This window comes from Anolis carolinensis, chromosome 1 (assembly GCF_035594765.1).
Source record: "Anolis carolinensis isolate JA03-04 chromosome 1, rAnoCar3.1.pri, whole genome shotgun sequence".
Taxonomy (NCBI): Eukaryota; Metazoa; Chordata; class Lepidosauria; order Squamata; family Dactyloidae; genus Anolis; species Anolis carolinensis.
In genome coordinates, this window is record NC_085841.1 from 315,108,592 (window position 1) to 315,135,794 (window position 27,203).

A 27,203-nucleotide genomic window follows, 5' to 3' on the forward strand; every position below is an offset into this window, starting at 1 on the left:
TAGGTTTGTATTAAAATGTAAATTATAATTCCAGGGCCCCATTCCTCATTTTGCATGTTTGTCTATATAGGGATTTCATACTGCTTTAAGGTACAGGAGCTTCGTACTGTATGCTTCACATTTTCTTCTAGAAGCAGAAGAAGCAAACCTAATTATTTTGTTCAGTGGACAAGCAACTTTTTGTTTCAAAGCAGACCAAACCTGTGGTTCTGTTCACTGCACAGATTCTGTCCAAATTCAGCCCTGCAGTAAATAAAGTGTCCGTAGCTCTAAGTGGGAGGTGGATCTGGGTTTACTCGATCCATGCTTTTCCCTTCGACATAATTTTACTACCCAGAGATGACAATTACAGCACTGTTGAAGTAACAGCCTAAATCCTCTGCTGTCAAAAGCCTGGCATGGAAATCTGTTTTAACTGGTGTGAGAGAAGAAAACTGAAAGGGTATGTGTTAGGTTTTCTAAAACAACTGCTAGTAGTGGGAAAGTAGCTTAGAGTGCCAGGTTTTGCTATACTTTCCGTAGCAACCTCTAGCCACGATAGCTATGAATTTGAAGGAAAACTTTAGCACAACACATAAAAGTGCAGTTCAAGACTTCAGTAATACACAGTTGGAAGAAGGGATATTACAACTGGTTGCAAGCAACTTGTATTTTCTGTATTTGAGTCTAATTTAGCCAAATACCAACATAATGCTTTTTGTTTTCTGGGGAACATGTGTTCTGTGCAGCTTCTGATGAATGGATGTCTGTATCCTTATATTTGCTTACAGAGTCCTGCGGTGTTGGCAGAATGTTGGACAAAGCCCAGCTCCTCGCTTAAGTTCTCAGATTCACTGAGCGATCTCTCACCAAACTACAAATCCCAAGATTCCATAGCATTGAGCTTGGAAGATAAAGTAGTGTCAAACTGCATTAATTCTAACCTTACTCTATATCAGTCTTGATTTACAATCCAGATCCTTTGCTGGGGTAACCATAAAACTCTTCTCCATTTCAGATGAATTGATTTTCTTCTTGTCACCTTGGAAATATGAGAGTACGGACAATCCTAACTTTGATATTCAATTATATCTCTTTGCACTTGAAGATCTTGTCAAATATCTTCATTTTCAGCCTTCCAAATTCTGATTTCTTGCCTGCAGTCTCTGTTCTGATTGAGCCATGGTATAGAAAACCTATTAGTGTCTCAATGTCTGCTCTAAAGTGTCTGTGGTAATTATTTTTGCTTTTCAATGCTCAGCTGTAAACCCTTGGTTCACTACTTTAACTTCCAAGCTCAATGGTATGAAATCCTGGGATTTGTAATTTCGTGAGAAGATCGCTCAGTGATCCTTGACTTTTTCTGTAATTGTTACGATTCTTTGATATTTTCTGCTAGTAGCATGATATGTGAAACAGGGTAATTAAACATGATGGCAGAGGTGTATGGTCAGGAACAAGAACTTCCAAAAACAAAATTAGTACCATGTAACAAAGTTCCAATTTTGGAAAAAAAACTGGGATATAAATAGAATTCCTCTATTTCCTCCCCCTCCCCCTCCTTCTTCATGCCTACATGTTTTCTCCATAGAGAAAACAAATACTAAAGAAAATGACATGGGGAAAAAGTTCAAAAACATACTCCCACAATTAACCATCATACTCTTTCCACATCTCATATATGCTATCATTTGTTTTCAAATCTTGATCATGGATGCCTTACATCTTAACTTATTCAGCCTCAAGACTGCAGGTCTTTATGGATTTTCTTGACAAGGAGGCCCAATGAATTAAACAAACCAATCAAATGGTGCTGGGCAAAGAGATAAGGAGGAAGTCTGTTGAAAATGGAAGGCTATAAGAAAATTACAGGAAAGGAGATTCCACTTGAACATTAGGAAAAACTTCCTGACCGTAAGAGCTGTTCAACAGTGGAACTCTCTGCCTCAGAATGTGGTGGAAGCTCCTTCCTTGGAGGCTTTGAAACAGAGGCTGAATGACCATCTGTCAGTGTGTTTCCTGCATGGCATGGGGCTAGACGGCCATGTGGTCTCTACCAACACTATTTTTCTATGAAAAATAGAAAAAGCCAAAGAAATAAAAACTAGAAGAAACTGGTCAGGCAAGAGAAAGTTTGAAAATACAGCACTCTGCAAATACTCATAGTCATATTTCTACAAATATTTTACAACTCAGTCTTAATATTCAGAATAATTTGAGCTCTGAGCAAATTAAACCTCTCCCTATATATATTACCATGTCATTTAAACAGTGCTATTTCATGCTGTTTTAGTATTGTTCAGCTGCTGGTGGAATAATTAATATTTTCCTGAAATGAAAATGTCAGCATCTTCTTTCTATGTACCATTTCTAATCAGGCCAACTTCAAATTAGCTTCTTTTTGCCCAAGTGGTCAAGTGACATGTTATTTCCATTAAATATGCAAATTTTAAGAATGGGATTCTGGATGAAGGTTACATATTGTCACAACAGAATGAAACCCAGTATGTAAAAAGGAAGCAATAAGATGATTTCTTCTTTTTTGTGCCTTTGGAACTCCCTTGCTCAGAAGTATCCCTTATTCAGAATTTAAAAATCCAAAATACTCCAAAATTGTCCACATGGCTGGCTGAGTTAGCAATGCCCTTGCTTTCTGATTGTTCAGTGTACACAGACTTTGCTTCATGCACAAAAGTATTCCAAATATTTTATAAAATTACCTTTAGATTATGTGTATCAGATAGATATGGTTTTCTAAAATCGGGGAGGGGAGCTTCCGAAACCTAAAACATTTCTGGTCCAAGCCTTTTCAAGAAGGGATACGCAACCTGTATTATGAAGTATTCTTTCTTAATGATATTTTCATCTGCAGTGTGAACACCTTCGTTAAAATTAAGACATTCAGACAATATTCAAAGGAGAATTGTAGATGACAGTAGAACAGAAGGGAAAAGAGCACTGACTAACAGAATCTGTAGGAAGAATGAAAGCACGAAACAAGACCCAAAGGTTGTAAATATAGATTTCTGTATTTGTTTATTGTTTCATGTATGCAGGAAACATTTATGGTACAATTTACACAACTTTAAAGATGTAAAATGGTTTACAAGTGTACAAAATATGCTCATTTTTAGAAAAAAGTATATACTAATAGCAACAACACTGGGAATGGGAAGCAAACAATTATTCAATTCAGTGTGCAAATGTTTTATAAAAATAGAAACACTACAGCTCTACAGGTAGCATTTCCTGATAAATTATTTAAATAGCATATCTACACAAATAGGAGATTACCTGTTCCAACAGTAATGAAAAAATAATTTATACAAAATACAAGAAACTGTGTACAAGATGACAGGGGAAAACCAATCTAACAAAAAATATCATAAATCATTCTCAGCATTGCTTCAATGCTCTTTTTCTTACTTGGGAAAATGTGTTTCTCTAAAAACATTTTTACTATGTACAGCTTGCAATCTTTTCTCTCCTTAATACTACAGTAGCTTTAAATTTGTTAGATATTTAAACTCTTCTTAATCCAAAGGTTTTGTTTTCCTTTTCTCAGTCACACAACAATGAGGTAATATTTGTACATTAAAGTTTCACCTTTGACATTCTTTTTTTCCTAGTAAGAGAAAGTCTGTGGATAAACTTATGCTGCTCCTTGTACCACAATAATGTTCCTGAAATCCCACCTATGAGACACTTCTCTTTGGGAACCAGGATGTGTGATCTGAAAAAATCAAATCATTCTCATGCCATTTCTTCCTTTAGTCTGCAGCCTCCACAGGGGAGGGATTTCTTTGTCTGGCACACTGACATATAGCACTATCACAAAGGTGATCAATACAACAATCCACTCCTGTGCAAATTCTGTTAAAATGAGTAGACTATCAATGGACAGTGCCCAGCATCGGCATAAAAGCTATCTCGTCTCCTTTCTAGGACAGCCAACAATGGTTTGGCATTGGAGCTCTAAGCAACTGACTAGGAAACTGTGGCCGGAATCCAACTACTATTCCGGTTTAGCAATTGGCTCTGGGGTTTTGTCAGCTGCCTTCTACAGAGGAAGAAAGACAAATGTACTAAGAACAAAATTTAAATCCACTGCCTTCCCCAAAGCTGCTGTTTTTCTATGCCTCATATTGTTTATGGAAAAGTTACAATTTGCAACTAAACTGTTTTTTCCTATAGATATCTAGATTCATGATAGAAAAATAAATAACCTGTATTTACAATGTGACGTCATGGAGACATATAGCAAAATGATTAAATGGATAGTCTTGACGCATTCTTTCTGTTTCACTCCATACTCCTTCGTTATGCATAACCGACAGGATAGGTAAAAAATAAATATTTTACATTTTTTATCTACATTTCCATTTCTACAAAAATCAATGTTTTCAAAAAGTATTTTTAAAAAACACTCCACTGCATTTTGTAGAAAAAATGATTTTCAATTTAATTGTATTTGTCACTTTTTGTGCCTTTGTAACCATAATAAAAGCGAAAACAAACATAGTTCTTGGAAGGCCAATACAAGTGCTAAGATGAGATGAAGGTGCGTTTCAGCACCTTAAGGTTCTTGCTACATCTATACTAGCCACCTCTTGCATCAAATCTGTGTTATCAGGCAGCGGCACATGTAAACTTGCTTTTCCCATCTGTTCTCCTGAAAACTCTTCCTGTCCAAGCTGATACACTCCAGTGTGCCCATGTTGTTATTCCTTCTGCCTCACAAAAATGTTAAATGCTGAATGGGGCTAGCCAGTTACTGCAGCTACTTTTCCTATACAATTGAGCAAAGTCATTCACTATTAACCAAAAAAGTGTTAGGCTGTGATCCTATGCAAAATTATGTAGGAATAAGCCCCGTTTGAATTTGCCAGAACTTGCATCTGAGCAAATGCATATAGGACCACATTGTTCAACAGGTATGTAACAGTCCCTCCAATTTTCCTGGATATAAGCCATTGGGAGCATATTCCCCACTGCAAATGGTGAGGCAATTGCCTTCAGTTTCTGCTAGTCTTTCTCCTGTCCCTCTTCTATTAACTGAAGTGTATAGTTAATGTATAAGTAGTCCACAACACGTCATACAAATGTTCTTACTACAAAAGTGCTACTCCATTGGACCTCCAGTTAGAGAGAGACAGAGCAATGCCCAGTTAGACAAATGCCTTTCTTACAGAAGTGACTATTTGCTCCTGAGGCAAAGAATGTTCTTATTCATGGAATACATTTGTTTTCTTCTGTGCCAACAGAGGTCAGATAGGAAGTGTACTTCGTCGTTTTCTCTTTCTTTTTCTCTCTCTCAAAAGCATCTTGAGGCAGGTCATGTATTTTCAGTCAGAAGAAAGGAAAGAGCAAAAAGAAATGGTCCCAAGGTTTGTAGAAACTAAACATTTTGGAAGGTGCAATATCAGCATTTAGAAATAATCTCTCTGTGTCAAACGCCTTGTGATCATGGATCTGCAAGAAGAAAGAAAATACAGCAAATTACTACTTCTGATTTTTAGTAATGAAAGAGTTATCATTAGAACACAGCTTCAAACGAAGGCCTTTGCAGGTCTTCTTTTGTATTGTTACAAGTATGAATACATGCTTCTCTTTCAAAATATAATATTATAATTAGGAAATTGTGCAATATGTGTAAGTAAATTTGTTCCACAGCAATGGTCCCCAGGCGTTTTGGCCCACAACTCCCAGAAATCCCAGCCAGTTTACCAGTTGTTAGGATTTCTGGGAGTTGAAGGCCAAAACATCTGGGAACCCACAGGTTGAGAACCACTGTTCTACAGTGTTATAGAGCATCCTCGCACTCCTACAGATAAATGCAGTTCAGATGTAGTGACTACAAACAAGCATCTCAGTGTAAAAGAGGGAAAGGGAACATCTAGTTTTTCAGGTGTTCTTTCTCTTAACTCCCATAAATCATCACAATTGACTATAGCTGATGGGAATTACAGTCCAAGAACATTTGCAAAGCCACACACTCCTTATGCCTGCTATTGAGGATGTTCCATTTATAAAAGCTCTTCCTTTGTGTCTAATGTCTAGTGTGGCCGGATGGCAGGGAATTGGACTTGTGCTTGTGATCCCTTCAGTCACCACCTTCCACACCAGATTTGTGGGCTTTGGGTCAAAGGAATCCAGTCCACTAGCAGATACTGTTCTACTGACAATCCAGTATATTTCACCCTAACCAGGTGAATGGCTTTCATGATCAAATATTGTTTTCTATATAGTCAACATCGCAAAGTAATGTAACCAAATAGCTCTTAAATGTTTTTACAAAACCCTTGAACTGGTAAAACTGCAGTGACTGAAAATGTATAAGAAAGCCATCATAAAAATTACTTAAGAAAAAAACTATAGTATGAAAATGTGGACATTTACCTCTACATTCATATTTAAGATCCGAGAAGAACACCATTTCTTGAGAGAAGACAAATAATCCTAACCGACCACCAGCATAGGTTTTGTCATAGATGGGACCAGAGTCAGCCATGATCTTCTTTCCTTCATACATTACAACCCTGCAAGAAAGAGAATCTGTGATGAGCCTTACATGAGCTATGATAGGTTTTCTCAGCAAGTATGAAACTAGATATTGACAAAAGGGTGTTAGCTCTTTACAGGTGTTCTAATAACCTTCTGTGATACTTACCGAATGTAGCCAGTCTTTGGTCTGTGACTGAGACGCCATCTGTAGGCAGTGAAGTCTTTCCAGCCTATATGACGAGGGTCATGCCACAGAGTTCGCACCTGAAAAATAAATATATGAATGGATTATGTATTAAGATTGTGCAGGTAAAAGACTTTAAGATCAACCATGTACTTTAAATGCCATTTGAGCTTCATGTGGCTCATGTTTCACAGTGTGATCTACACTGCCTTGAATTTCCAGAAATGAGGTAGTCAGCATTAAGTCAACAAAATGTACACTTCCTTATTTGGGGAAAGCTGCAAAACAGTGACAATTAGTGAACCTAATTATTCCTGTTTCTCCAAATGATTAAACCCCAAATAGCAAATATGCACAGATGTTGTCTCATACAGACAGCTACTGTATAGTCTTTGAATCGCTGACAATAGAGAAAGAAGAATTTCTGTTATCATGATGGCCACAAAAACTGCTTTAAATGCATGTTCATGTACAGGCCCAACCAGTGAGGCAAACTGAGAAACTGCAGAATATGCACAAGGGCCCTAAAGCTCACAGCTCTTGTGATTTTGCATTTCAGTTTTCTTTATTATCATTCTTCAAATCGAAATGGATTTCCACAAAAAAGATCCCTCCATACTAGATTTCAGAAAAACTAGCATACATTTATTAGCAAAACTATTTTCTTACCTGTCCAGCTGTATTTCCAGTGTGCCACAGTGCATTACGAAGGTGTGTTCCAGGACCAGTGGTGGAATTCACTACTTTGATAGAAAGACCTGAATATCCCTGAGCTTTGGTTGGCTGTATGTCCCAATAGGTCTGTGTCACTTGTTTCCACATGACTACATAAAAACGGCTGCTGGACTGATAACCAAACACAAAGCCTGCATAGTCATCATCCCTGTCTGTATTAATGAAGAATGTGCCACTGAAATCAACAGCATTAAATTCATCGAAACCTGAGAAAAGAAAATGAAATGTGATGGTTAGCAATCTCGTAATAATAACCACAATCACAATGTTTTGTCATGCATGAAAAAGTCATCATTGGTTAATGTAAAAATGGGCTTTTTACTTAATCCAATAAATTAATTAAAGCAGATTTTTTTCAACTTCCTTAGAATTAGCAATTAATGTATATTAAAAGATAGAATAAATGTGTACTCTGGATAACCACAATTGGTTAATCCCATGGTATAGACTGTGTGCAAAAATATCATTAGTGTTAGGAGCTATATTTGTATTCTGTGGCAAAAGTATGAAGTCTATTGTCCTTTCATCACAGGGGGAAATGTCTGCTAATGTCAGAATGGAGTGAGTTGTGATCTTGTACTTGTCACTTGCTGTTTTCTGTTTTGATATCACAAGGTCAAATTGGCCACAGAGGAGGAATGAGGGCCTTAGAGAGGTGAAACAACCACTTGTTAAATTTTCCTGCCATGTTTGTCCTGCATGGCAGTGTGTTGGACTAAATGGCCTATGTGGTCTCTTCCAACTCTATTCTACTCTGTGATTCTATTATTTATTATATGATGGTTGCCCAGTGGCATGAGCTTTCCACTGAACTTGGACAATGGTGAAGTAGAACTTTGTAGTGAACAGTTACACATTACAGAAAGTTTATTGTTCTTATTTATACATATATGGTAAATCCAAAAGATCTCAAATTGTCTACTCACCAACTGCAAGTCCAGGATCACAGTTGACAGTCTGAACCAATTCTTTGCCTTGATGACGAACAACCCAGTTTGGATCATTTTGAGATGTTCCCTTAGGATCCAGGGGAATCATCTGAAATCGGCGGAAGTCTGTCTCACTGATGTCAACATTCTCTGGGCAGATGTCATCAATATCTAGGACATTATCTTTGTCAAAGTCATCTTTGCATGCATCTCCACGTCCATCACCTGACCAAAAACAAAATAAAAGGGAAGAGTCAGACAAGAAATGTAAAAACTATACAGTAATCAAGAAATGCACCACACTTTACATTTCAAGTTGCATATCATCTTGAAATCCCTGTTAAAGTTAGTATTTCTGGGAATTTTGTTCAGTCCTCGAAACTACCATTAGTCAACATCAATAATGGTTATACTAGTTATGCTAGTAGTTGTCATCCAATGGGCAGAGTTGGCAATTTCTTAACAAAATCATTTTTCTTTATCTTTGTTTGACATTTCTTCTCTTTTTAGCCAGGGCCCTAGGCACAAGTGCCTCTGTTTGGTCCAAGCAGCTACCAGCAATCAGGCCACCTGCCCCCTTGAAAGGACTAGGGACTTCGCATGCAGGGAGTTCTGAGCAAACACCTTATGTCCTGGTTGCAAAATAGAACAGCAGATCATGATGAAAGACAATATTTTCCAGGTTAATAAATATTTCTCCATTTTCATAGTTCAAAAATTGCCTTCCTACATATTATTTTCAGCATTTAAGAAATGCTGAAACTACAAAACAGCCTGGTTACTCATGCTTACTAAAGAGGATTTTATTTTATAAAGCTGCATTATGCATTCGTTTATTGCTAGCTGAAACTTTCTAGTACAATCATGGTATATCTTACCATCTGAATCAAGCTGGTCCGGGTTGGGAACAAGTCTACAATTATCCTTATCATCTGGGATGCCATCGTTGTCATCATCATGGTCACAGGCATCACCTTTCCCATCTTTGTCATGGTCGGCTTGGTTAGCATTGGGCACATAGGGGCAGTTATCAAGATTATTTTGATGGCCATCTTCATCAATGTCCTGGTTGCTATCACATGTGTCACCAATGCGGTCAGAGTCGGAATCCGTCTAGAAGGCAAACATAGACACTTGTTAAAGCTATAATTTTATCTTTGATAGCTCCTCCAGATAGCCCAAAACACAGAGGGTTAAACAAGATCCTTGAATGGGCATGCTGTGGTACAGCTATGATCCTTCTGCCAACCATGGATAGGTCTGGATCTAATCCAACATTTGGAGCTGGTGAGATTCAACTATAGTTCTGTACAGGATTCACACTTAAATGGTGAAAGAAACTGAGCACAGATTAATGCTCATTTGAAAAAGTCATTTGTTCCAACTTGTTTTGGCATCTCATGAGACATCTTATTACCTAAGCTCCACAAATGTATTCATCAGAGCATTAGGGCCTGAGAAAATACTGTGGTTTCAGACTTTTCTTGGCACACACATCTATGTAAATTCTTTGCCAGAATGCTCTAATCTCTGTTTACTCTTTTAGATAAGATGAAAGTTTCAGTTGATCTAGCACTTTGTACTCTTCAGATACAAATGCTATATCAATGGATGGTAACATTTTTATTTGATTATTTACCACACTGTTTTGCAATCCCGCATCGTGAAAGCCTATGCTACAACTTTTATTCCCATGTAAAGATCCAGTGACTATGCATGATAACACGCTAGGGCCCTTTCCACACAGCTGTAGAAAATCCCACATTTGCTTTGAACTGGATTATATAGCAGTGTGGACTCGGATAACCCAGTTCAAAGCAGATGTTGTAGATTATCTGCCTTGATATTCTGGATTATATGGCTGTGTGGAAGGGCCCTAGGTTACACTACCTCTTTAAGATAATATCATGATATATTATAAAAGTACAGTAGAGTCTCACTTATCCAACACTCGCTTATCCAACGTTCTGGATTATCCAATGCATTTTTGTAGTCAATGTTTTCAATACATCATGATATTTTGGTGCTAAATTCGTAAATACTGTAATTACAACATAACATTACTGCGTATTGAATTACTTTTTCTGTCAAATTTGTTGTTAAACATGATGTTTTGGTGCTTAATTTGTAAAATCATAACCTAATTTGATGTTTAATAGGTTTTTCCTTAATCCCTCATTATGCAACATATTCACTTATCCAACGTTCTGCTGGCCCGTTTATGTTGGATAAGTGAGACTCTACTGTACACCTAAACTATAAATGATCCATCAACCACTTTATGATTTATGATGTCTAGATATGGATATGACATTAATCAAATTGTGATTTAATGCCTTGAGACCTTTTCCTTAGAAAGTAAATGAAACACACCGAATTGCCAGCAGAACATCAGCATTTGGTTGCAACTAAAATTTCATTTTCTTAAACACTGCAGCAGTACTAATAATTCATTTCCACCATTTGCTGCCATTCACTACTCTGGAAAGAACTATTCAATTAAAAGAAATTAACACAAACTCTCTCAAAAGGAGAGTTTTAATATTTTAAGCAACTACCAAGAGCCCTTCCACACAGCCATATAACTCAGAATATCAAGGCATATAATCCACAATATCTGCTTTGAACTGGGTTATCTGAGTCCTCACTGCCATATAATACTGTTCAATGTGGATTTTATACAGCTGTGTGGAAGGGGCCTAAAGCTCTCATGCCCATCTAGATTTTTACCAATTTACTGCAGTTTTGTCAGAACCATTCAAGCATGCAAGTTATGCCCCTGAAGCTATTAATCCTACTGCTTTGTAATAACAGGACTGTACAAGCTTTATCCACTGCTGCTATAGAACCAGCAAATTAAATGGGAGGAGCTGGATAGCTCACTTTGTTCCCGGCCCCTAAGCAGGTAAAGCTTTTATACACAGAGACATGAACACACGGAAAACAAACATTGGAATATGCTGTGAATTGTTCTACTAGCGTTCTGGTGTAGGTGTTCCGTACAGCTTTAAACTATGTGTGTGCAATTAAGGGAAGCCAAATTCACTGCTCTCTTAGCCTCAAGAAATCTTGTGTCATAGACAGAACTTTCTTGCAAATAACCCCTTTTCTGGCATACTTTAATGCTAAACACTGTAAATATGAATGTTAGATTGGTTATGTGGTTTCCCTTTATTTAAACAACCTGATTTAATAATATATTAGTTTCTTGATGATACCAGAAATTTCCAAATTATGATGATCAAATTTATACCCCATCTTTCCCACCAAAATCGAGGGTCACATTTACACCATTAGCTAACATAGTTCTAATGCAGGATCATTTTTCCTGTTAACGTACCCCATCTAACATGATAATTATGAATCTTTTATGTACTCAGCTGCTTCATTGCCTCTTTTTTAAAAACCCACCTCAGATGTTCCAGTTAATAAGGGTTCTGTTCTTGAATAAGTTGCCAGCTAACATATTTTGCAATGGTATATATGACAAGTAACAGGCATCAACAAGTAAATAAGGATTAAAATGCTCAAGCCTAGTATTTACAGGCAAAGTTATTAAGCTGACCTGTTCAGGATTGTGTTCCATAGGGCAGTTGTCACATTGATCACCAACACCATCTAAGTCTGTATCTTTCTGATCCACATTGTACACATACTGGCAGTTGTCTCTTTCATTAAGAATGCCTACAAATGCAGAATAAACAATTCAGAATTGGTTAACTGAGTAATGTACATTTATATAATATTCATGGAGAATGTAACAGTGAATATAATAAGAAAAAGAAAGCATAGAATGATTTATAACAAGACTGATAGAAGTGACACCAGTCAGTCAATCCGGTGGTTGCATATTTCTCACAATCACTGACCACCTCACAAACCAAGTGGAATCTCAAATAAAACACATCCACTGATATCTTATGTGCACTAACAATAACTAAATTGTTCTACTGTGAATCAAAGTTAGGTCAGCAGACCTCTTATGTGGCAGATTTTGGGTCATAATTAAGTGAGATATGGGCAGAATCCACTGCAATTTTTTCCTATAGAATTCAATTAAAATGAAGAGTAGTGCTCACATTAAAAATTCATCTATATATATTTTATTATTGATGAGAGTTGGTAAGTCAAAGGAGTTCTAACAACTCACATTCATTTGGTGGCTATTCATTTCACTGACAATTCTATAGAACTGTGATTTTCAACCTCTGGGTCCCCAGATGTTTTGGCCTTCAACTCCCAGAAATCCTAACAGCTGGTAAACTGGCTGGGATTTCTGGGAGTTGTAGGCCAAAACACCTGGGGACCCACAGGTTGAGAACCACTGCTATAGAATTATATCCTGAATCTAAATCCACAATTTAGTCATTCATTGAAACGAATAGTGTTTCATATTAGCAGTTGGTTTCTGGCACTATGAAGATGAGTAAGGAAAGGGGTAAGGATAGAAAGGAAAGAGAAACAAACTTACCATCACCATCAATATCCACAGCACAAGCATCTCCTTCTCCATTATTATCTGTATCTATCTGGTCAGGGTTGTGATTGTAGGGACAGTTATCACAGCGGTCACCAACATCATCCCTATCATAGTCATATTGCTGTGGGTTGTAAATGAATGGGCAGTTGTCCTGTAAAAAACAGACCATTTAAGAAAACAATGTTAAAATACGTCCACAACTTTGAATTATGCACTTTTCCGTTCACATAGAGTTATTTGAAAAGGTTTATCAGACTAAGAGTGAGGACAGCATTAAAGATTTATTGTGGGGCATCTTTCATTCCTCACCACTGTGAAAGAGAAGAAAACCTCCCACTAAAATTAGGATTGAGAGACTACATCCCTCTTTTGTTGGTAAGACTGACACTTAACCTCCGCCCATTTTTTTTTACATAGGATATCGGCAACAACCTAACTACACATGTACACTATTATAGAAAACTTGGCACTGTTTCATTTACACCATGGAGTATTTCTCTCATCCTTTTTTGTCCTGTTAGATGAGAAGAGCAATCTGGCCTGACACTAACAACAAGGGGAGGGTATCTGCTATCATAGGAACTCTCCTCGCCATGTTATGGTCTGCCCTTTTGCTGTAAGCAGGAGGAATGGCATAGGGTGCTTTTTTTCTAATTACAGTAGAGTCTCACTTATCCAACATAAACGGACCGGCAGAATGTTGGATAAGCGAATATGTTGGATAATAAGGAGGCATTAAGGAAAAGCCTATTAAACATCAAATTAGGTTATGATTTTACAAATTAAGCACCAAAACATGTTAGACAACAAATTTGGCAGAAAAAGTAGTTCAATACGCAGTAATGCTATGTAGTAATTACTGTATTTATGAATTTAGCACCAAAATATCACGATATATTGAAAACATTGACTACAAAAATGCGTTGGATAATCCAGAACGTTGGATAAGCGAGTGTTGGATAAGTGAGACTCTACTGTACCTCCTATTGAAACCTTTTGAAAATATGAGTAAGCAGAGGCAGGCTTCTACTTACTTAGCAGAAATTACACTTACCCTGTCATCAGAGATGTTGTCATTATCATCATCACTGTCACAAGCATCACCAATTCCATCTTTATCATAATCTTCCTGTCCAGAATTGGGAAGGTTCGGGCAGTTATCCTGCAGAATAGAGACATTCACCATTATTTTGTGAAATGGAATATGTTTTGAAACAACTGTGAACCAAATGAAATTTGCCTCTGTCTCTTGTTTTTAGGGACACTGTGTTATGGAGAGAGATGTAGAAATATGCTTACTTTATTGCAATGGTAAGTTGCATTGGCAACACAGACAAGGTTCTCATTTGGCCATCCATCCAAGTCTGTGTCTTCTCCACAGATATTGCCATTGCCAGCGTAGCCTGGTTTACATTCGCAGCGGTACATGGGGTCACTGAAGTGGCCAAGGTAAATACACCGGGCATGCTTGTTACAGTCATGAGTTCCATCAGTACAGGGATTACGTGGTTTGCAGACCTAAGAGACCACAAACAAACAAAAATGAAAACACCTGCAAGAAATCCATCTACCCAGTAATAGTTTACTGTAGCTAAAGCTTAGTTCAAATTAGCATCTCTCCATGCAGCTCATACCGATGAACAAAATCAGAAAGAAGAACTCAGCAGTAACCCTCACCATCAGCACCTTTTCAGGTCTTAAAGAAATACATAATCCTTTTTAGGGTACCATAAATTAAGAGATACATACACAGAACCCTTACTTTTCCTTGCAGATCTAAAAAAAGACACTGCATTTTTATAAACAAAGAACTTTATAATATCTTGTTAGTACCTGCTTGTTGGCTATTGCATGATCCACCCCTCGGCCAAAGGGCTGCGTTCCAGTAAAACGTGGTGGGCAAGGCAGACAGTTGTACCCGGGCTCAGTATTCTCACACCTGTGCACTCCACCCAAGACAAAGCAGGCATCTGGGACCTCTTTACACTGAAGTAGAAGAGATTGAAACATATGAGTTGTAGGTTTACTTGTTTATGCTCTGAACATTTTAATCCTAAATTGAATACAATAAACATTCATTGATATATTTGTAAGCACAATGAAAAAATTGACTCTTTTTACCTCATCAATATCCTTGCATTTGACACCATTTCCATGATAGCCAGCAGGGCAAGCACCACATTTCCAGGAACCATCAGGAAAACTGGTACATGTTGTTCCCGCAAAGCAAGGATTAGAGAGGCACCCATCTGAGAGACAAAAGAAAGATGGGATTCCAGAATGTTATTGGCCACATGCAGAACAACCAAGAAAACAGATTAACAAATACTTTGGAGGATATTGTCTAAAAAAAACCCCCTTGGATATAATGTTATTTTCACTGCACTTTTACCCTAAATTACATTAATAGTAAATGAGTTCAGTATCGGTTAGCATATAGACAAGATATGGCTGCATCTCAGATTTCTTCAGTGAGAAAATTAGATATTTGCATCCTCAAGTTTGCTACATAGTTCTGAAGATAATGCAGCAGAGCAAACAAACACTATTTTATAGATCACACTAACAACAGGCAGTTACTTACCAATTGGGCAATTCTGCTTGTTGCAGATCTGGGTATCAGAAACTTCACCAATACAATCCTTCCCTCCATACTGGGGTTCAGGATTGTTGCAGAGACGGCCACGCTTCTGAACACCCCCTCCACAAGTGACTGGACAGGCATCCCATGGTGACCATGGTCCCCAGTTTCCATTGACTAAAGTAAAAAGAAGATTAGAAAGTGTAAGCATCCATGAAACAAAACATGCACATCAATGTATACCCCCCAATAAGGTATAAGCATTTACTGTGAGTTAGAGACAGTGAAAATTTTAAAAATCCTGCTAATTGGGATGTTTGGTAAATGTCTTTTATTCTTTTCAATGATTGCTACACTCAAGAGATGGGATACAAAAAAGTAAACTTACTTGGACAAGGGCTTTTCTCGCAAGGCACGTTTTCTCTTGCTTCTCCTTCACACTCTTTGCCACCCATCTGAGGAAGAGGAGAGTTGCACAGGCGGATTCTGGTGATCACGCCACTTCCACAAGTGACAGAGCAGGAAGACCAAGGGGACCAGTGGCTCCAGGCACCATTTTGTCTGACTATAAAAAGATATGTATATTATTAGTGTCAAAAAAGGTAATACACTTGTAAGTTATAAGTAATATACTTCACACACTAGCAGTAATACATAAATGCTAATACAGTTGGCCCTTAACTTTTGCAGATTTAATTTCTGTGGATTTGATTATTTGTGAGTTTGTAGTTGCTACTAAACTAGAAAAGCCATAGAAAAAAATGCTGGATCTGGGAGACTTTGCCAAGCCAGGCTGATGACGTTGACAATGGCTCCTCCTCCTCTTGCACCTCCTTCTCTTCATCTCCTTTTTCACCAATAGCCCATAACTTCCTTTACCATCTTGCATCACGGTATCTCTGCCAGATCTCCATCACCTCTTCTGATCTCCAAACCCTTCTATCTTGTAGGATTGAAGGTGATTTTTGCAGGTGGTCAGGGACAAGAATAAAAGGGAGGCGAGGAGGACAAACCACTGCCACCACTAGCTGTTGTCCTGCCACACCTGGTGCAAAAAGGCAGAGTTGTCATGGTGCTAAAGCAGAAAAGGGAAATTTGGGCTGGGGGTGTTGATTGGAAAGAAGCCCAATGAAAGATGAGGGCTGACTGCATTTGATTATATAATATTTTTTTGTTGTTATTCAATCACTCAGTCGTTTACAACTCTTCGTGACTTCATAGACCAGTCCATGCCAAAGCTCCCTGTCGGCCATCGCTGGCCCCAGTTCCTTCAAGGTCAAGCCAGTCACTTCAAGGATACCATTCATCCATCTGATACTGAAAGCTATTATATACAATTTGGTATACTAAAATAACCAAAAATGTATACATTAGAAGTCGTATTGATTTCAGTAGTCCACTATTCCATCAACCCAAATGCTGATTTGCAAGCAACAGAATAGTCTTTGTCAACAACATAAAGCATCAACCCACTTCTCAACATTATGTTGTTTAAGTAATATTTTCTGCTTTAAAAAATCAAATCCTTACATCTCTTATCACATTCCTGCATGTTGCAGATTCGTGTTTGCACGGAAGAGCCTTCGCAGCGGTGGTTGATTCTGTCACAAGAGCGTCCTCTCTGCTGTATTCCATTTCCACATGTTGCGGAGCACGTTGTCCACTCAGACCAAGGAGACCAAATATCTTCTGCAGAGTCACTGACTATAAACAAAGACATTTCATTTTTTGGTATCATGTGCCAATCATTTTTCTTGTTGTTGTATGTCTTTCGGGCTGTGTGGCCATGTTCCAGAAGCATTCTCTCCTGACGTTTCGCCCACATCTATGGCAGGAATCCTCAGAGGTTGTGAGGTATGGAAAAAACTAAGCTAAGAGGTTAATATATATCTGTGGAAAGTCTAGGGTGAGAGAGGTCAGTGTGAATGTTGTGTAGTTAATCATGATTAACTACACAACATTCACACTGACCTCTCTCACCCTAGACTTTCCACAGATATATATTAACCTCTTTGCTTAGTTTTCTCCATACCTCACAACCTCTGAGGATGCCTGCCATAGATGTGGGCGAAACGTCAGGAGAGAATGCTTCTGGAACATGGCCACACAGCCCGAAAGACATACAACAGCCCTGTGATCCCGGCCATGAAAGCCTTCGGCAACACATTTTTCTTGTGCTGAAACTTTTTTGAAACAGGCAGCTGAATAATGCTTCTACACTTGTAGACCCCTCCCCCTCATACTTCTGCAAGTAATTTGCGACTGCTCATTATCAGATATGTGCCTTCCTTTAAGACAAACAACAAGCTTAGATTTCAAATGTCCTAGTAATGAAAAATTGTTTCAGCAGGAAGGATAGATTTTAATGACAACTAAGTAACAGATTTAGAGATAGTCTTTGCTGTATTTCATATAATAAAACAAATTAGAACAGGGTCATCTGAACAAATTGTTTTTAGAACCTGAGTTCTGAACTTGCTCTGGAATTCTTAACTGAATTAATATTCTACTATCATTTATTTTGTTGGTGGGCCAAGGGATGGAAATGATTAAATTAATACTGTTCTAAACTATGTTTTAATAAGTGTAGTTATCTCCCATACTCTGATTAGAGAAAGGAAATTATAACCGCATTTTTAACTAAGAAAAAGAATCTGATGCAACCAAAAATTCAAATTGTGTGCAGTCACAAAACAGGTTTGCACAGAATTGGTATAAAAACTGACATACTCAGGGAAAGTGATTTAGCATTTATGTAGTTCAGTTACTGTTTGTAAAATAAGCCATTTCATCTTATATGGAATATTTAGCTGAATAAATAGATTCTAAAATATCCCTTTCAGACACTGCACACTACTAGAAATTCCCTCAGCTCATGTCTTATTTCACTATGTGGTTTTATGGTTATTAATGAATTTATTTGTAAGTTTTCAGTGTTGTTTACTCTATGCCACCCTGAAGCAGAGTTGTGTGGTATATGTCAGGGAACTAAGTAAACACATAATTTATTACAAATATGCTTTAACATACCCCTTTCATAATTTCAGTGCAATTTTTCCAGAGCTAATCCTGACCTATTTATAAGAGCCTCATTTTAGAACCTGAGGTTTGACGGTGCAACACACAAACTTTCCAAAGGCTAATGACCATACAATACTACACTAAGATGACAGCATTTAGACTACAGCTTCAGAACAGTTTCTCATTGTGCACTTGAACTCATTACAGTCAAAATAGTTGACTTACGCCAACATCTTGGGCAGCATTCTCCATCAGGAACAGTGGCATTAGAACAAGGCATAAGAGGGCATGACACTTTGTGGCAGATAACGACAGAATTCTAGACAGAGAGAGATGATATTCACAATTCAGCACATTCAAAAGACCAACACTTCATCAAAACACAGTTCAATGCTATCCGCAGCTTGATCCTGGATGATCTATGGGACTATCTGAGACCTTTCTATCCCCACTGAATCTGAAGATCCTAGGGAGAGGTCTTCTTGATGGTTCTGGTATCCATAAAGCATATCAGAGAGCCTTCTCAGTGGTTGCTTTCACCCCCCATAGGAGTCTAGGTTGGCTAGCTTTCTGCTTTTCTTTCACTAGCAGGCAAAGAGCTTTTCATTTTAAAAAGCTGTTGATGATTAACAGGATGTGTGGAAGTGTTTTTAATAGAGTAATTGTGCATTTTCCATTTTATCTCTTTTTATATTATAGTCAGCCCTCCACATTCATAGTAGTTGGGTACACCACAAGAATGGAATTGTAATCCCCTCATTCCACAAACATGTATGCGACAGGATCCTTTCCCACCTTAGCCCATCACACCAGATTTTCAACTCATTTCCTTAAAGTGTGAAGATGGGGAAGGGAGTGAGGTGCTGATACTATTAGCGGATACTGAGGAGCAGCAGAAAGAATGAGGCAAGGGGGTCAAACTGCAAACTTGCTAGTAATCATTGCTAAGAATCCATACCTGGCAAGTGCATGTAGTACAGCTATCTGTGGTCCATTCAGCTGTGTTTTGGTACACAACTTGGTTATGAAGGCAAGCTCCAGGACTTATTGCGAACGGGCCCCTCACTAATTCCATGACGCCATTCTTAAAGAGAAAAAGGTGAATAATTTTAAAATTATAACAAAATAAAACTTTTCAAATCAATTTGAATTTGACAAAGAGTAAAGATTTCTCATAATATATTTTACTTGAAAGTAAGTTCAGTTAATACCAATGTGCTTACACTGCAACTATGAACTCACTTGAATAAAAAGGATATTGTACTGCATCACAGCCCCAAGATCAAACATACAAGCCAGTAAATCTGTACTTCCCATATGTAAGATTGCATGGAAACATTTTAAGGTTAACTAAGTTAGGTATACACAGATACAGCTAGCAACTGCTATTTATGTAACTGGAGAAACAATCACTATCATACTAGAAATTACTGCTGCAACCTGAGTCTAAACATAGTTCTGTTTACACTGTGGTTATAGCCCCAAAGTTTTCGCCTATTTCTGGCATAGAAACAGCTTTGGGCTGGGAATGGAGAATGGGTCCACTTTCTTTCTGCTCACAGAAGCGGTCCTTTCTTGTCACCTGAAAGCCATTCTTACTTATCACAGAGGAGTGGCAGTTTACAAGCTTGCCCTTTAGTATGTGGCATGATTTGCGTGCAGAAAATGAGCAGCAGGCCTGTGTGTGTCAATGAGGTCTAGGAAATCAATAACCCTTCTGTTTCATTATTGTGTAATAATTGTGTATAGTCACTTACTACTTTGTGAACTGAATCCTGAAGTGTTGTAACCAGAGCACGCAAGCTTTGCAGTTCCACAAATACATTGGTCAGTTCGTCACAGGTGAATCCACAGATTGCCTGGATGTCTTTTGTTTTATGGCCAATGTAATTGGTACGAATGGCTGGGCGGGAACCATTTATGGGATTGTCCAACTTAATGATGGTCCTTGTAGCTAAAACAGAAAGTCAATGCATGTTATGATCATATATATACATACATACATGCACATATTATAAAACAGAACCAAAGCTAAAATAAAGCATATATATATATTTAGCATATTAAAAGGTCAGCAATTTCTTAGTGTACAGTTTTTTACATGAACAAAGCAAGATTTTTGATAAATCAGTGAAGTTAAGTATTACAGACTTACAGCTCTCACAGCCTTTGTTCCTTAGGATGGTTTCTAGTGTGGTTCCAAACACAAAGCGCACATTCTGCAACATGCCCTGAAAAGAGAAAATTGAATTCATCAGTGATGTATTCGTAAAAGTGTGCTATATTACAGAATAATATATATTTATTCACTGAAAGATCTGTATCTAATTCCAAGGCTTAACTTTAAAATTGTTGCTTCACCTGGGTATAGTGAAGGTATTGCTTATATTATCCAGAAGCTTCTTAACTTCGTATGTTTATTTCATTTTTTTCTTCCTTGTGAATAGTACTACCTATATAGAAGGCTCCCTCTTTGCTCAAGGTTCACTTCTGAATCTGATTTTATATATTTTGGCAATTAGTAATGGGCAAATATCAAAACTGTCTTCCCTTCTCCCATGGGCAGCAGGTGTTTTAAATGGCAGACAGGAGAAAGTCAGAAAGGGGAAATTGGTGTACAAACTGATTGTTTACTACGCTGTAATAAAATATGTCCACTTGAGATTAATTTCTCAAAATATACTCATGAACTTGCTGCAACCAGGCACCTCACCTGGAAGTTGTCATTGAATCCTCCTTTGGCAATGCGGAGTCTGGCACTGCTGGCCAAGTCTCTGGTGAAGATGTTCTGAATAGGGATTTCCAGCTCGGCGTTCACCATTTTCTCACATCCCACATAAAGCTGAGCCTGATCTTCTTCGACCAAGAGGGTGATGTTGTTCCACTGGGCGTGGGGCAGCTCCACATCCTCCACTGAGACCAGAGACTGGTTGCCTTCCTTGGGAAAGATACTCAGGTCCAAGGTTTTTGCCTTGCCGTTCAGCACCAGCTTGAAGACATGGCCGGAGTTGTCCTTGCGCTCCACGGCCAGCAGGGTGCCAGGGCTCTTCTTCACTGGGCGAAGGTTAGCTAATAGGATGAAGCCCTTCTCAGCTTGGATGGCGTACAGAATGTCTTGGAATTTGTGGTCAGGGATTGCAGGGATGCGGTTGGCATCCTCAATGCGGTAGGCAGGGCTGGAAATCTCTGGTCCCTTCACCGGGTGGACACCCGCTGCTTTCCGGGCTGCTCCCTTGCGACCAAAGCCAATGAGTTCAAAGAGATCAAAAACACTGTTGTCATCGCCAGGCTCTGCCAAGAGAAAGAAAGATGGATAGAGAAATAATATGTATTATTGTGGGCCAGAGCAAACCCATTAGACTTGCAGAAGAGAAATTTGGGGCAAAGAAATCCCAAAAAGGACCCCCCCCAGCAGGATGCAGCCAAGCTTTAAAGCTATTCAATGTTAATCAAGGTAGCCATCTGCAACATTCACACTTGCCTCCAGCAGACAAGAGTTCTTTCTCCCACCCTGGACATTCCACAGATACATAAACCCCACTCACCTAGTTTCCAACAGACCTCACAACCTCTGAGGATGGCTACCATAGATGTGGGTGAAACGTCAGGAGAAAATGCTTCTGGAATATGGCCATATATCCCAGAAAACTCACAGCAACCCATTCAAAGTGGTGTTAAAGGTGCTTCTAGACTGTAGAATTAATGCAGTTTGACACCATTTTCATTGCCTTGTCTGTATACTATGAAATGCAGGATATGAAATTTAGTGAGGCACCAGCACTCTTTGGCAGAGGAAGCGAAAGACCTTGTAAAATGGCAACTCTAATGATTCCACAGTTTCCCTTTCTACATTGTCCTTATATCCCAAGATCTGATCCCAGATCATCTGCTTATCTCAGATTATCTGGCAATGGAGACTCATATAATCCAGTTCAAAGCAGATAACCTGTGATCAGATCCTGGGATATAAGGACTGTGTAGAAGGGGCCAAAGTGATGCCAAACTGCAATCATTCTACAATACAGATGCATCCAAAGCTAAGTATGTTGCTGTCTAAGGGCCTTCAAGACAATGCCAATCTATGTTGAAGCTAACATGGGATTTTCTTGGCAGGATTTCTTCAGAGGTGGCTTGTCATTGCCTTCCTCTGAGGCTGAGAGCCTTGATAACTTGGCCAAATTTACTGGGAGTTTTTCACAGCTGAGCAAGGGATTGAAACCCTGATCTCCTGGAGTCCAACACTCAACCGCTAAGCCGCATTGGCTCTAAAATCACAAAGAGGATGGGATCAGAAAGAAGACCACAAGGAATTAAGCAGTCCATTGCTTTAACCAAAGGATAACTCCTTCACACGCCTTTGGCAGCGAGAAGACAACCAAGGCTGTGATCCTGGAAGGCTCTGTGTGTGTGGCGTGTGGCTGAAGGAATGTGCTCTGGGCAAAGCAAAGCCAGCCAGTTGCGCACGCTCTGAGGTGAGCGGAGGCAGCCAAACTGGCGCAGCTCTCCCAAGAGGCAAGCCAGCTTTGAGAAAGACAGCCTAGCCTGCTTGCCCAAGAAACTTTGCAGAATTCAGCTCAGGACTCTACACACTAGAATTATAGCACTTTTAACACAACATTGGAGCCCCCGAGACGCAATGGGTTAAACCCTTGTGCTGGCAGGACTGCTGACCAAAAGGTGGGTGGTTCGAATCCGGGGAGCGAGTTGAGCTCCCGCCTGTCAGCTCTAGCTCCCAGTGCGGGGACATGAGAGAAGCCTCCCACAGGATGGTAAAACATCAAACATCCGGGCATCCCTTGGGCAACATCCTTGCAGACGGCCAATTCTCTCACACCAGAAGCGACTTGCAGTTTCTCAAGTTGCTCCTGACATTAAAAAAAACATATTAACAGTCCTGGTTCAATGCTCTGACATCCTGTCAGTTGTAGTTTGTGAGGCACCAGCAGAGGAAGGCACAAGACCTTGTAAAACGACAGCTCTCCTGATTCCTGGCAGTTGGAAGTGGTGTCAAACTGCCTTAAGGCAACAACTAGAACAACTTTGCTAGAAGGCATAGGGGACTTTGACTCCAGTCTTTTTCAACCGGGAAGATTAGTAGGCAGGGCTTCCAGTGAGTCAGAAGGGCTCATACACACCTGCCTTTATTTAATCATTGATTCTGTAAACAATGCCTTAAGCCAAGGAGCGCGGCGGCAGGCTCGGCTTCCCCGCGCATGCGCAACTTGCGGCACTCTTTCTGCCGAGACTGCCACCACCGACGCACGCTTTTGCCTTTGATCCCTCGCCTTCTCTAGTGCAGGATTCCTCCACCAGCCAGACCTGGAGAAGTTCCCTTTTATTCTCCCGCACTGTCGCTCATTCCTAAGCGATTTTGAAAGTTTTCACCAAGGGTGCGCTCTGGAACTTCCAGATTCCCTCTTGAACTTCCCTGGCTCAGGGCTACGGAATCCTAGGAGTTTGCAAGCCTTCCTTGCCAAAGAGAAGCGACAACTCCCGGGATTCCCTAAACTTCCAGGCGCGGCAGTCAAGCGCCAACCTTTCACCATCCAAACTCTCAATCTCCCGGCCAGCTAACACTTCCTAACAAAGGATTCCCCCATGCAGTAAGCAGCCAGACCTTGAAGCTGACAGGCTATTCAATGCTAATTAAGGGGGCCAGTTGCAACATTCGCACCTGCCTCCAACAGATAAAGAGTTCTTTCTCCCACTCTGGGCATTCCACAGATATATAAACACCGCTTGCCTAGTTTCCAACAGACCTCACAACCTCTAAGAATGCCTGCCATAGATGGAGGCGAAACGTCAGGACAGAATGCTTCTGGAGCATGGCCAGAAGCCCGGAAAACTCACAGCAACCCAGTTTCAATCTCCCCCTTCGATCCGATTTACCTGGGATCCGGTTATTGGCGTGGACGCCCAGCATCAGGAGCAGAAAGAGTCCGCTGGAGAGCTCCATGGCAAAGCCCCAAAGACAGCAACAGAGACCTGAAAACAACGAAAAAGAGCGGTCACGCGAAAAAGAAGAATCAGGTCACTGAGGCGAGCAGGAAAAGAGATGGGACGAAGATGCAGGAGAAGAAGAAGGGAAGGGGAGGGAGGGAGGAAAATCCTCAATAGGTAAAGAAAGGGGAGAGAAAAAAGGTAGGAGAATGAAAAGGTGAGGCTGGATCTACACTGCCCTGCGTCCCAGGATCTGATCCCAGATGATCTACTTTGAACTGGATTATATGAGTCTACACTGCCAGATAATCTGAGATATCAGATCCTGGGCTATAGACCATGTAGATCCAGCCTGAGAGGAAAGGGAGAAGAAGGAAGGAAAGGAAACTCCAATATAGGAATGAAAGGGACGAAAGGAAAGAGAAAAGAAAGAAGGAAAAATGTGTTGTCCAAGGCTTTCATGGCCGGAATCACTGAGTTGCTGTGAGTTTTCTGGGCTGTATGACCGTGTTCCAGAAGCATTCTTTCCTGACGTTTCGCCCACACCTATGGCGGGCATCCTCACAGGTTGTGAGGTCTGTTGGAAACTAGGCAAGTGGGGTTTATAATATCTGTGGAATGTCCAGGGTGAGAGAAAGAACTCTTGTCTGTTTGTGGCAAGTGTGAATGTTGCAATTGGCCACCTTGATTAGCATTGAATATCCTTTCAGTTTCAAAGTCTGGCTGCTTCCTGCCTGGGGGAATCCTTTATTGAGAGGTCTTAGCTGGCCCTGGTTGATTCATGAACAGAATCTGACTACCAGTATTTAAAAAATCTAACATCAGGACAGCAAATAAAGAACACCACTCAAAAAACCAGAGGATTTCCAAGCAAAATCATGAATCAATGGAGGTGTTAGCTGGCCCTGATTGATTCATATCTGGAATTCCTGTTTTCTGAGTGGTGATCTTTATTTGCTGTCCTGATATTAGAGTTTTTTTTAATACTGGTAGCCATATTTTATTCATTTTCATGAATCAATCAGGGCCAGCTAACACCTCCCAACAAAGGATTTCCCCAGGCAGTAAACAGCCAGATCTTGAAACTGAAACGCTATTCAGTGCTAATCAAGATGGACAACTGAAACATTCACACCTGCCTCAAACAGACCAAAGTTCTTTCTTTCACCCTGGATATATAAACCCCACTTGCCTAGTTTCCAACAGACCTCACCACCTCTGAGGATGCCTGCCATAGATGCGGGCGAAACGTTAGGCGAGAATGCTTCTGCAACATGGCCAGACAGCCCGGAAAACTCACAGCAACCCAAAAAGGAAAGAGACATTCAAAATAGGAATGAAAAGGAAGGCAAAGAAAGAGAGAGATTCGAAATAAGAAAAGGGTGAAGGAAGGAAGGAAGGAAGGAAGGAAGGAAGGAAGGAAGGAAGGAAGGAAGGAAGGAAGGAAGGAAGGAAGGAAGGAAGGAAGGAAGGAAGGAAGGAAGGAAGGAAGGAAGGAAGGAAAAACAGAAAAAGAAAGAAAGTCGCCTTCTTTCAAGAGCGGTGCAGTGCCTTGATGGATGCGCCTCTGCCCGCTTGCAGTGTCTCCGGGAAGTTGTATGGAAGTTTACCTTTGCAGAAGGAGGCTCCGAAGCCCAAGCTGCGTGCGACCGGCGCCCAAGGCAGGTATGTCCTTTGCACGGGAGGAAAGCCACCCAAATCCTTTCTCGGGTGGGGGGATTGGCGAGCGGCGTCGGACCCCGAGCGAGTAAGTCCCAAAGAGCGTCTCCGCCGCTTGGTTTCTGGCTCTGGGCGGCCAAGGACTGAGCCCTGCTCCTCTTCCTCGCTGCAGCGCCCGCTTATTCCCTCCGCCTGCGCCTTCTTTGCTCTGGAGCGTCGTCCGGCGCTTCCCGGGAATTTAAGGGGTCGCTCGCATTCCTGGAAGCAGCGCCAGCCAATCAGGAGCCGCCGGGCAGGAAGCGAGTTGGTATTTATCCAGTTACCTCACAACAAAACACACTCACGAAATGCGCACGGGGGGGAAGGGGGGTTCGATGGGTGGGCGGGGAGGCGGGAAGGAAGGGTAGCTCTTTCAATAGGGAGGGTTTTTATATATATATATATATAGCGGGATGGTGGCGGTATAACGGAGTCACCCCGTCCCCATCTCTGGGGTCTGTGGAGAAATGGCTAAAATTCCTCATTCACCAAAACAGGAGCGAAGTAGAGGCTGCATCTACACTGTAAGATGTATGCAGCTTGAGGCCACTTGTAACTGCCATGGCTCCCTGCTATGGAATCGTGGGAATTGTAGTTCTAGCCAAAGCTCCCAGGACTCCATAGCCTTCAGCCATGGCAGTTAAAGTGGCCTCAAACTACATTCATGCCACAGTGTACACTAGGTATGGGCAAAGTTTGGCCCTCCAGGTGTTTTGGACTTCAACTCCCACCATTCCTAACAGCCTCAGGCCCCTTCCTTTCCCCCCTCAGCTGCAGAAACATCTACAGCGATGCTTACAGGAACAAGATCTACAGAGATATTCGCAGGAACACTTCAGCAATCGAGAGTCCAAAAGTGGCAGGCTAAGACCCAGGACCTCAATCAGTGGCTGATACCAGATGAGAAACTTCCTCCTGGGCACAGAGAAGACTGGGCAACTTGGAAAGCACTGAACAGACTTCATTCTAGCACCACAAGATGCAGCACCAACCTTAAGAAATGGGGTCACAAAGTGGAGTCCACGACATGCGAGTGTGGAGAAGAGCAAACCACAGGCCACCTATTACAATGCAGCCTGAGCCCTGCCACATGCACAGTGGAGGACCTTCTTACAGCAACACTAGAGGCACTCCAAGTGGCCAGCTACTAAT

At 40.4% G+C, this 27,203-nt stretch overlaps 2 protein-coding genes across 2 annotated transcripts in view; one reads left to right on the forward strand and one right to left on the reverse strand.

Moving 5' to 3' along the window:
- fsip1 (fibrous sheath interacting protein 1) overlaps positions 1 to 27,203 on the forward strand; it is a 119,997-nt gene that overhangs the window by 82,315 nt on the left and 10,479 nt on the right. The gene's annotated exons all lie outside the window — the stretch shown is intronic.
- On the reverse strand, positions 2,990 to 26,225 carry thbs1 (thrombospondin 1). Its single transcript, XM_062967319.1, has 22 exons — positions 25,964 to 26,225; positions 24,303 to 24,398; positions 21,127 to 21,704; positions 20,569 to 20,644; positions 20,171 to 20,367; positions 19,372 to 19,497; positions 18,639 to 18,732; positions 16,923 to 17,096; positions 15,781 to 15,957; positions 15,396 to 15,569; positions 14,933 to 15,060; positions 14,645 to 14,797; positions 14,111 to 14,329; positions 13,866 to 13,973; positions 12,803 to 12,962; positions 11,897 to 12,015; positions 9,210 to 9,444; positions 8,329 to 8,556; positions 7,337 to 7,608; positions 6,650 to 6,747; positions 6,379 to 6,518; positions 2,990 to 5,451 (listed from the first exon to the last, which is right to left on the reverse strand). The coding sequence occupies exons 2-22, from the start codon at positions 24,367 to 24,369 to the stop codon at positions 5,444 to 5,446; spliced, it is 3,531 nt and encodes a 1,176-aa protein (XP_062823389.1). The 5' UTR covers positions 24,370 to 24,398; positions 25,964 to 26,225; the 3' UTR covers positions 2,990 to 5,443.